The sequence below is a fragment of the Dromiciops gliroides genome, chromosome 1, assembly GCF_019393635.1.
Source record: "Dromiciops gliroides isolate mDroGli1 chromosome 1, mDroGli1.pri, whole genome shotgun sequence".
Taxonomy (NCBI): domain Eukaryota; kingdom Metazoa; phylum Chordata; class Mammalia; order Microbiotheria; family Microbiotheriidae; genus Dromiciops; species Dromiciops gliroides.
Window position 1 is genome coordinate 710,420,465 of NC_057861.1, and position 11,298 is coordinate 710,431,762.

The 11,298-nt window shown below is 42.1% G+C and overlaps 1 protein-coding gene across 2 annotated transcripts; it reads left to right on the forward strand.

The window, feature by feature from the left end:
- The first annotated feature begins 459 nt into the window (after nucleotides 1-459).
- Nucleotides 460-9,018, forward strand: CIDEC (cell death inducing DFFA like effector c). 2 transcript variants are annotated; one of them, XM_043979332.1, is made up of 6 exons: nucleotides 460-554; nucleotides 878-955; nucleotides 1,250-1,400; nucleotides 4,407-4,562; nucleotides 4,697-4,884; nucleotides 8,427-9,018. In XM_043979332.1, exons 1-6 carry the CDS (start codon nucleotides 550-552, stop codon nucleotides 8,602-8,604), a joined length of 756 nt encoding a protein of 251 aa, XP_043835267.1. In that variant the 5' UTR covers nucleotides 460-549; the 3' UTR covers nucleotides 8,605-9,018. The 2 variants fall into 2 exon arrangements, with proteins under 2 accessions (XP_043835267.1, XP_043835268.1); XM_043979333.1 differs by lacking the exon at nucleotides 460-554 and adding an exon at nucleotides 631-680.
- Nucleotides 9,019-11,298: the final 2,280 nt, after the last annotated feature.

Here is an 11,298-nt window from a genome sequence, read left to right on the forward strand (position 1 = left end):
AGAAGGGGGTGTTGTGGGGGCTGATGTAAGGGTGAAAAGTTGGTGAGGCTCTTAATGATGTCAGGGGAATGGAGGGGCCCTGACTGTTGGGGCAGGGTGTCTTGCTGAGGGGGAAAACAATTCCTAGGTAGGGTGATGGGTGTGAGGATGGTGCTGGGTTAGGGAGAGTAAGAGAAAGGGTAAAGTTCCTAGGCTGATCTAGGGCTTTCTCAGAACTTAAGTTCCCTAGGTATTAGTAGAAGCCCTGAACTCTCTCCCAGCATTGGCTATGGAGCAGTTTGGGGTGGAGATAGACTCCCTCAATGGGAAATCAAAAGAAATGTGATTGCCGTAAGTTTCTTGAGTACTGTGTTGTCTGATAGCCAAGTAAGTGAAAAGTCTGTGGGGGAGTGGGGCCTTCCTCATTTCAGTAAAGGACTCCCAAGCTCTTACGTAAGTGCGTAGTTGGCTGTGGACTCTGCTCCCTGGAACAGAGTTCAGTCATCTTGTGTCTCTTTAGCTCTAATCCTGGGTTTCCCCAGTTTGAACACAGCAGGAGGACAGGCAGACATGGAGTGAGTGTCTGGGCTAATGATGGTCAGAAATGGACTAGACCCTACTGAGGGAGACCTGAGAGGGAGTATAGAACCAGAGTATAGAACCTGACTTGGAAGCAGCTGTCGATACTAAAGCAACTAAATGTAAACCCAGTTGTGAGGATGTCAGGCTAGGGGAGGGATGTGGAAGAGGGGTCTGAATGGTAGTAGATTGCTTCTCATTGGTTTTGTTGCTGTACTACCATCAGAAAACAAGTCCTTGAGCTTCCTCTGCTGGGGAGAGGTTGTGAGGAAGAGAAATGGGACTTGTTTGGAATGAGTAGTTCTTGTTTCTTTTATAGGTCTCAACCAGAACAGCTGACCAGGATGGAGTATGCAATGAAGTCCCTCAGCCTTCTTTCTCCCAAGTCTCTTTCCAGGTGAGGCTTTTCCCTGTTCACTTTTTCCAAATCAATTCCCTGAGCTATAAGCCCACCAGAAGGCTCAGGTTAAGTAGATTTTTCCCCCTTGCCGCTTATTTATGTTCTGATCCAAACAAGGTGAAGTTCACCATGGAAGTCTGCCTGAAATAAGCCTGAAATAGACTTTAGAATGAAGAGAGGGGTTATTTGGTTGGGAAGACGGGGGAGGTGGTTAGAAGGTGGAAGAAGGTAAGGGAAGAAGTTGGGAGTTATAGAGAGAACTCATCCTTACTGTCATATCTGGCTTTCCAGTTGGGTAGCAGTAAATTCTTCTGTGGTATCACAGCAACTCTTGGCTGAAACCACTTCTGTGACCAAAGCCCGGCCCTACCGTGTCAGCAATGCCGATCGGAGTATTCGGAAGGGGATCATGGCTGATAGTCTCTTAGACCTCAGCCACAAGGTGAGAGATTGTATTAGATAGGAGAATCTTGGTATCTAGGTCAGCCTTCTGTATTTAGAATATTGTCTTAGAGAGGCCGAGGTTCCAGGTTCTAGTGGTAAGTACATCTTTGCACACAAGGCAAGGGTGACCCATGCCTACTTGAAACCCAATCTGCCTGAAGCTAAAGCTGGATAAAGAAGATTTTTGTGATCTGTCTCAGAAGAGGGAGGAACCTTGGGTAGATCAATTTTGAGCCAATCTCTATTTCTCAGATAAAAAATCTGAGCCCCATAGAAGATAAGAGGTATGTCTGGGTTAATGGCTATTTTGCGAGGGTCTCATCTCCTGCTTCTATGGTATTTTCCCTTCTCAATTTTCCTTGTATTCATTTGTCAATGTGTTATAGCTCTCCCAGATGAAAAGGTTCTTGACTTTAAAAAAAAACACCTTATTTTTATTTACAGCTCTTCATTTTTATAACACTTTTACTTCTACATTTATCCTCTATTCAGATCTTATCCCTTGTAAAATAGATTAGAAAGGGAAAGGGGAGCAGCAATTCAGCAAAACCAACGGACATTAAGTATTTCACAATATATACAATATTCTATACACCTTCTCCCCATTGAAAGTAAATACTGGCAACATTGTAAAGGCACAGAAATAGATTTCAGTCAATAATTCACTTCCTAGTGAAAGAAACTTTGTCTATACTATTGAATCTGGTAACTTTGTTCAAGTACTTTAAGTCACAAGTGGCCAGACTTGTTACAATGAAGACAATAAGAGCTTTGGACTTAAGAGATGGGAGATGGATCTTGGTTCTATCCCGTTAACTGGCTCTATGACCTTGGACAATTCTATTCCTCTCCCTCCCTTTAAGGAGCTGGGCTAATTCATCTCTCTAGTTCAAATATGTAGCAGTCAGAGCTATTTAAGACCCTTATTGTGTGAAATGACAGCCATATTAATTTAACTCCTGTCTGTGGACATGTTAGATCTTTCAATTAGACTAGAGTTAAAATGATACAAGAATCTATCACAAGGTGGAGGTGGGGGAGAATCCCCAGTACATTAAAAGTCAGATACTGCTCCCTGTCCCTATTTGGTAGCCACTAAACACATTTGACTTCATTTAGCAAAATACTAACAAACAATAATGTTTTTAAAAGCTTAATTCATAAACTCAGATTTTATACATTTGTATTATTTTTAGTAGCATGAAAGAACATGGAAAGTATATCCTAGTTAGTACTTTTAAGGTTAAGAAGTATGAGGGGCAGGGGCAGCTAGATGGTGCAGTGGATAGAGCACAGGCCCTGGAGTCAGGAGTACCTGAGTTCAAATCCAGCCTCGGACACTTAACACTTACTAGCTATGTGACCCTGGGCAAGTCACTTGACCCCAATTGCCTCACTAAAAAGAAAAAACAAAAAGAAGCATGAGGGGCAGCTAGGTGGCACAGTGGATAAAGCACTGGCCCTGGATTCAGGAGGACCTGAGTTCAAATTTGACCTCAGACACTTGACACTTACTAGCTATGTGATCCTGGGCAAGTCACTTAACCTTCATTGCCCCCTCCCCCTCCCCAAAATAAGAAGTCTGGCTACAAAATGATCTTATGGGGCAGCTGGGTTTAGCAGTGGATAGAGCACTGGCCGTGGAGTCAGGAGGACCTGAGTTCAAATCTGGCTTCAGACACTTAACACTTACCAACTGTGTGACCCTGGGCAAGTCACTTAACCCCAATTGCCTCACCCCCCCCAAATACCATGCTTTCCAGTCTCATCAAAATGATCTTATAACATAGGTGGGATTTCAAACATTCTAAAATATTTCCTTGAGTATGGAAGGGCTTTAAGTAGGATTCTTTGAAGCCTTAGCCAGCAGTGTTATGGGTAATACTCTCTTCTATGATGTACTCATTTCAATACTTTTTCTGTGACATAGTAGTTTCATGTCTCATACTATTTATTGTCAACTGTTTATTTTGCTTTTTCTGGAAATCTAACTCTATAGTTTATAGATAATAACAGCTAGTATTTATATAGTGCCTACTCTGCCAAGATAAGTGCTTTACAAATATTATCTCATTTGATTCTCACAACAACCTTGAGAAGTAGGTGCTGTTATTATCTCCACTTTACAAATGAGGAAACCGAGGCATACTATAGTTAACTGACTTGTCCATAGTCAAATAGCTAATAAGAGTCGGAGGCTGGATATGAACTCATCTTTCTGACTCCAAGCCCAGTGCTCTATCCATTGTGTCACCAGGCCGATGGAAAGCTTTAAAGATGAAAAAGATCCTCAAGACCATTTAGGGACTGCCACTTTTCATCTTTATACCCCAGGGCTTAGCACCTAGGTTGAACTGAATCTCAGTCTAGTTGATATCTTGACTTCTGTTGAGGATATGAAGGTGTGAGATTTAAAATTGGATACTAGAACATTAATCTCCCCTCTTTAACCTTTCCCTTAATTTATCTCCCAGACTAGTAAATGGAAGAAGCTTCTGGTCTCTAGTTAGAGCTTTTATTGTTTGGAAATTATTACAAGGTGATGTTGATTAGAGGGATAGGAAAGTAGAAATACACAACAAATAGTCTTAAGTCTAAGCTTAGTCTATATTCCATATAAAACTCACCAAAAGCCCAAGGCCACCTTTGGGGAGGAGAGCCGCATCAGGCACATGCTGCTAACAAGGAGCCCGGCCCAGTCGAACTCCAGTCAGCGTCTGTCCGAGCAGCACAGTCATTGGACCAGGAGAGCAGGAAAGACCTCCCACTTCCGTTCTCTCCTTGCCTTTTAAGCTCGCACCCCGGAAGGGGAGTGCTTAGCAGCTGGGCTGGCTTGCGTAGCCCATGCATGGCTGTGGGTCTCCTCCCTGAAAGGGTGGTCCTTCAAAAACTGGCGTCTTTCTGTATTCACTAACCTACTATTAAAAAACTTTTTACTACAAAGGGAAGGAGGGGAAAAGAAGAGGGGAAAGGGCTGGTCATAATTATGTTTCTCTTTCCCTAGGTCCAAGAAGCTCTGTCAGTGGTAGACACCTTCTCCCTAGTTCTGGAAGAAGATGGTACTATCATTGAAACAGAGGAGTATTTCCAGACGCTAAATGAAGGCACAGTTCTCATGGTCCTAGAGAAGGGTCAGAAATGGCGACCAGCACCCAATCAGGTAAACCATGTCAGGGGGATAAGAAGGGAAAGAGAAGATAAAACTCTAATGGTGGCAAAAGTTGTCCACTGACTGCTCTTATCCATGTCCTAACTGACCAGCCTACCTCCCATGACCTGTCATGCCCATTTTAGGCATCTGGATATCAGCTCTCACTCTCTCAAAAGCCCTCTAAGAGGATGGATGTGGCCTCTGTGACTTTTGACTTTTACAAAGCAAGGCCAGATGACTTCATTGGCTGCCTGAATGTGAAAGCAACACTGTATGGCAACTATACACTGTCCTATGATCTGCAGTGCTACGGGGCCAAGCGCATCATAAAGTGAGTAGCTTTGGGGAAGGCAGCTCAATTTCCCAGGAACATTCTTCTACTTAAAAACTCTGTTCTAATTTAGCTCAACAAGTATTTGCATAGCCAACACAATCAGAGTAGTATCCCAGAGGATGAGATATAGAAGCATAAGATACACTCCTTGACCTAGCTGTCCAGACAAACTGGCTGCCTAGTTGTTCCTTAGACATGATATCATATCTCGGGCCTCAGCACAGGTGTCTTCCTCACCTTCTCCTTAGAGCACCTTGCTTCCTTTAAGGCTCAGCTCAGGAGGTAACTTCTATATGAGGTCCTTCCTGACTTCTTTCCAGCCCAGTTATCTCTCCTTCCCAATTGTTGTTCAGTCATTTCAGTCATGTTCAACTCTTCACGACCCCATTTGGGGTTTTCTCGGCAAAGATACTGGAGTGGTTTGCCATTTCCTTCTCCAGCTTGTTTTACAGATGAGGAAACTGAGGCAAACAGGGTTAAATGACTTGCCCAAGGTTATATAGCTAGTAAGTATTTGAGGTCAGATTTGAACTTAGGAAGATGAGTCTTCCTGATACTGCCTCAGATTCTAAATATGTGACCCTGGGAAAGTAATTTAACTTCTTAGCTTTGGTTTTTTTCACATCTGTAAAATGGGGTAATAACACCTACCTCATAAGTCATTAGGATCATAACATATGTAAAGTACTTTAGAAATACTAAAGCACTGTATAGGCACTAGCTATGATGATGCTGTTATCTTATAGCCACCTAGTGAAACTAATCAATAGACATCATATGCCTACTATAACTTCCTTGAAGTTAGGGACTACTTAATTTGTCTCTATCCCTAGTGTTTTACACCCAGTAGATATTTAATAAATGTTTGAAAGAGTTTTCTGTTCTAGTTGAAGAGACAAGATGTTAATTCTCTCTGCTTGGATATCACTCCAGGCCATGAGGATGATTAAGGTAGCAGGTGCCTTAAGTGTCAAAGGCAAATAGAAATGGGGGCCAATAATCCATAGATGTGTATCCTTGCAGAAAGCATATTGACTTAGTTTTAAAACATGTCAATGCCAACTATTTTATTGCATTTCTGTTTATTTTGTTAAATACTTCCCAAACATTTTAATCTAGTTCTGCAACCTGAAGCATTGGCCTGTTGGTCCCATGTTAGACACCTGTCTTAGGTCATAGAGGGACCACTCCCTGTGAGCTGGGGGGATGGAAGAAGGCTCCCTTAGATATGGTGACATTTAAATGGAGCCTTAAACAGAAGGAGTTAGGCAGAGAAAATGAAAGGGGGAGGGGGACCATGAGGAATCTCCCAACACTTAATTACTACAAATTTATGAGTCACCCAAGGAAGGGCAGGAACAGACCAAGATGCATGACTAAATGGGAAGTTGTCCTAAACCTGGGTATTTGGCTGGCACAAACCATCTAGTACTTAGCAAAGGGATTAGAAAAGAATGGATTTAATGCACTCATACACATATAGGTGTTGAGTCCAGATAAAGGATCCATATTAGTGGTTTTGGTTCAGTTGAATGACCCGACCTTGTTACCCTTCCCCCCCCATGATGATTTTGTGAACATACAGTACAGAACCATCAAATTTGAGGAGGCTTCAGGCCCCCTCCTCCACTTGGCACTCTCCCTGTTTCCAGGGGAACTACTAGCTACCACATCACCAGTACAAAGTCTTCAATTATGCATGAAACAAAAATCATTAGCTGCCTACACAAGAGCAGGGCTCTGGTCCATCAGCACCCCCTAACTCCCAGTGGCTTTTACTTTTTTCTGCATCACAGCCTGAGAACTTCCTCCTTGAAATCCCTGCTGCTCCTTGACCCTACCTCCTCCCTTGTATATAGGCCTGGGAATAGCCTACTTCAAAAGCTGTGGGTTTTCTTGTTTCCTTCTTGCCACAATAGCCCAGCTAACCCCTTTGCTTCTGAAAGTTTTGCAGAAGTCTTTAGCACTATCCCTGAGTGTGAGGAATGTCACTTGAAAGTTTTCCCTTCTGCCCAGGCCAAGGGTGTATTATATATTGGCTGGAAAAAAAAGGCAGTAGACAGGAAGAACCTGAAGTTTGGGGCTCCAAAGACTGGATTCCAATTTGCTCTGATGAAAATAAAAGATCAACTTAAGCTAGATACTGATATCTCACTAATGTCTGAAGATTTCTCTCTGTCCTGGGCAGGTATTTTTAGTGTGTGTGTGTGTGTATGTGTGTGTGTGTGTGTGTGTGTGTGTGTGTGTGTGTGTGACAGACAGACAGACAGACTCCCCCCTTTGGTGAAGCCTGCAGACCCTTTCTTAGATGAATGTTTTTAAGTGACTAAAATAAGATTACAAAGAAGATCAATCATATTGGAATTATTACTAAAATATTAAGAAACAAGTTAATGGATGCCAAGTTAAGAGCTCTTGGTGTCAGGAAGCCTGGGAGGAAAAAGATTTCATGTAGCTCAGTTGAAGATTGAAAACAATCAGATAGCAAGTATTTATTAAGTAGTCACTATATGCCAGGCAATATGCGTAGTACTGGAGATACAAAGAAAGGCAGAAACAGTCCCTGTCCTCATGGGGCTTACATGCTAATGGAGGAGACAACATACAAACAATCATGTCCATGCAGAATAAATTGGAGGTTATCTGAGAGGGAATGCACTAACATTAAGGAGGAACATGGGATTTCAGCTGAAACCTAAAGGAATATAGGAGGCAAAGGTGAGGAAGAGCATTCCAGGCGTGGGAGACAGCCAGTGAAAATGCAGGGGATTGGGAAATGAAGTATCTTATGCAAGACACAGCAAAGAAGTCAGTGTCACTGGATCCCAGAGTATGTAGAGGGGTGTAAGACTGGAAAGGTAAGATGGGGCCAGGTTATAAAGGGCTTTGGAAGCCAGAAAAATCTGTATTTGATTCTAGAGGTAATAGGTAGCCTCTGCAATTTATTGAGTGTGTGGAGTGGGACAGGAAATGAGAATGGTATGTGGGAAATAGATCTACATTTTAAGTTCAATCTGACAAGTGAGTGAAGGATGGACTGGAGTGGGGAGAGGCAAGTGGCAAATAGACCAACCAACAGGCTATTGTAGTGGTCTAATTGTAAAGTAATGAGTACTGTACCAGAGTTGTTGCAATGTCAGAGGAGAGAAGAGGACATAGAAGAGATACTATGAAAGTAGAATCAACAGGATGTGGCAAAGCACGGGGGCTGGGGGGGGGTGCGTGGTGAGATGACACCTAGGTTTTGAGCCTGGGTCACTGGAAGGATGGTGACAGTGATATGGAAGTGTGGAAGAGGGAAGGGTTTGGGGGCAAAGGCAATGAGTTCAGTTTTGGACATGTTGAGTTTAAGATGTCTGACACAGGACATCCAGTTCAAGATGTCCAATCTTGGGGATGCAAGACTGGAGATCAGAAGGGAGGTTAAAGGCTAGATCAATAGCTCTAAGACATGCTCTGAAGTGTTTTCCAGCATTGCCTCCAGGTAACCAAATATCTTTCCCCCCCACCCTTTTCCCCTCCCTGCCCCCTCTACTCAGGGAAGCTCTCCGATGTGCACTCTTCAGCATGCAGGCCACTGGTCATGTCCTTGTGGGCACCTCCTGCTTCATGCAACACCTCCTCGAAGATGAAGAAAAGCAGCAGTCCCCAGAGGGGGGCTTTCTACCTCTCCCAACAAAGCTCATAGCCCCTTCCCTTATGAAAATGCTACAATGAAGCCTCAGGCCAAACACTGAAAAGCAGAGAGACCAGAGTGCCATTGAGTGCCTAGGAGTATTTTCACCAGGACTTCTGCCTGTCTTCTCTCCAATCTTGCCACCGTCTTGCCATTATACCACAAAATCACAGGAAGAATGGAAGTTACTGGTGTGGACTGAAGGGGAAGCTGTGGGCTTTCTTGCTCCCTTTCCCCCCATCTCTGGGGGGGACTCAGAGTCTGGCCAAGCCCTTACCTGGTCAGAGTGACCTATGTTGTAAGTCATAGTCTACTAGGATCCATGAGCAATGTAGCACATGTTCCTGAATATGCATTTTCCTCTTCTTGCTTCACTCCTGTGTTGACTTGAGTTGTCATAAATTAAACCTACTATGGTGGGATACATTTGTAATATGTAACTTATGGAAATTACAGCTTCCTTGTCTCTTTTTCTTACCAACTTGGTGCCTGGAAGTGGATCTATAGGATTGGGTGACTATGTGGACAATAAATTGGGACCACTGGTAAAACTTGTAGAGTGAAGAGAACAGAACCAAGAAAATGTTGTGTACAGAGACAGCAATATTGTTTGATGAAGAACTGTGAGAGACTTAGCTATTCTCAACAATACAGTGATCCAAGACAATCCCAAAGGACTATCGATGAAACATACTATCCACTTCCCAAGAAAGTACTGATATTGATGGAACACAGACTGAAGCATGCTATTTTTCACTCTCATTTTTCTTTTATTCAAATTTTCTTCTACAAAATGACTAATATGGTCATGTTTTACATAATCATACATGTCTAACCTATATCTGATTGCTTACTGCTACAGGGAGGGGAGAGGGGAAGGAGGGGAGGAAGGATAAAAATTGGAACCCAAAACTATAAATAAAAATGTTTGTTACTTTAAAAAAATAAAAATTAAATTAAAAAAATTGGGACCATTCCCTGCAGTCTCTGGAATGAGAGCTTCTGGAATTTGAGGAGTTGGAAAAAAAGGAGACTGGATCAGCTTCTTCCAGTTTCAATTCCTTCATGTGGTGGCAAATGCTTCTAAAATGTGCACTTAGATGTTAACCGAAGCCACCTCATGACAAGGGAGGGAGGAGGGGAACCCACCCACAAAACAAGTGTTTCAAAGCAAGTTTATGGAAGATTTTTCTTTGTGATTAGATGGAAACAGTAGTAGGATGCTACAGAGCTCATCATCTGTGTCCAGACTGGGGTGACAGTGTGACAGCTTTCCAAGTTGAGATTAGTATGAGAGAGTCAAAGATAGTGCCCCAGACTTGTATGATCTGATGCAGAGTGAATTGAGCAGAATCAGAACAATTTTTCAGAGTAACAACAATATTGAAAAAACATAAATTTCAAAGATCTAGGAACTCTGATAAACACAATGACCAACTACAATTTGGGGAGACTCAAGGTGAATCATGCTACCCATATTCTGATGGGTAGCTATGGACTCAGAATGCAAATTAAGACACTTTTTTTTTTCTTTCTGGACATGGCCAATGCAGGAATTTGTTTTATTTGACAATACACACTTATTTGTAATGGGTTTTGGTTTTCCTGCTTTCTTATTAGGGATGGAGGTGATAGAAAAAGGATGCAGATTTGAAAATAAAAGTTAATGAGAATTAAAAAGAATTTTTTTGGGGGGCTTCCTAGCTTTCCTTTTTTTTTTTTAATGGGAAAAAATTCTGTCTTAGATGTATTAGAGATACACCTCCAGGGTGTGGGGTAGGACAAAAATTTTCAGGAAGGGTAATGGATAGGGATTAAAGTAAGGTGCTATCTGCTAAATTCTATTTCTAAAACTATACTTTGGGATCTTTGAGCGACACTAGAAATGATCCTTGATTTAGTCAAGATTATGTAAGAAGGGAAGTATGGTTTCTCTCATCTATGCTGCCAGGGGCCTTGGGTCTCTCTAGCCCCAAGTGAATACTTTAAGGTTGTTGTCGAGGAAAGATTTTAGAAGATTTTATTGGCTGATTTTAAGGAGAAATTAAAAGGCAAGAGACAATTACTGCAAAAGATATCCCAACTAGCTGGCAAGAGGTAGGAGAATGGCTTTGGTTTGCCCTCCAGTGAATAATCAAAGTCCTTATAGAGGTGCTTATGATGTTCTTTCCCATACATATCATAGGGTGTTACATTTGAAATGTTAATTTGGATATACACAAGTTCTTTTTTAAAGTATTTTATTATTTTCCAGTTACATATAAGGATAGTTTTCAACATTTGTTTTCACAGGATTTTTAGTTCCAAATTTTTCTCCCACCCTCCTTTCCCTCCCTCCTCCCCAAGATGGAAATCAGTCTGATATAGGTTGTATATGTACAATCACAGTAAACATATTTCTCCATTAGTCATCTTGTGAGAGAAGAATCAGATCACAAAGGAAAAACCTTAAAAAAGAAGGGGAAAAAAACCTGTCCAAAAGCAGAAACGGTATGGTTCAATCTACATTCATAATTCACAGTTCTTTTTTCTGGATGTTGAGAACATTTTCTATCATGAGTTCTTCTTCTTCTTCTTCTTCTTCTTCTTCTTTTTTTTAGTGAGGCAATTGGGGTTAAGTGACTTGCCCAGGGTCACACAGCTAGTAAGTGTTAAGTGTCTGAGGCCGGATTTGAACTCAGGTACTCCTGACTCCAGGGCTGGTGCTCTATCCACTTTCGACACCTAGCTGCCCC

What these genes read in the sequence shown, in the direction of transcription:
- CIDEC (XM_043979332.1), top strand. An exon ending in TCTCCCAAGTCTCTTTCCAG is followed by an intron (nt 956 to 1,249) that starts GTGAGGCTTTTC and finishes CTGGCTTTCCAG; the next exon opens with TTGGGTAGCAGTAAATTCTT. An exon ending in TCTTAGACCTCAGCCACAAG is followed by an intron (nt 1,401 to 4,406) that starts GTGAGAGATTGT and finishes CTCTTTCCCTAG; the next exon opens with GTCCAAGAAGCTCTGTCAGT.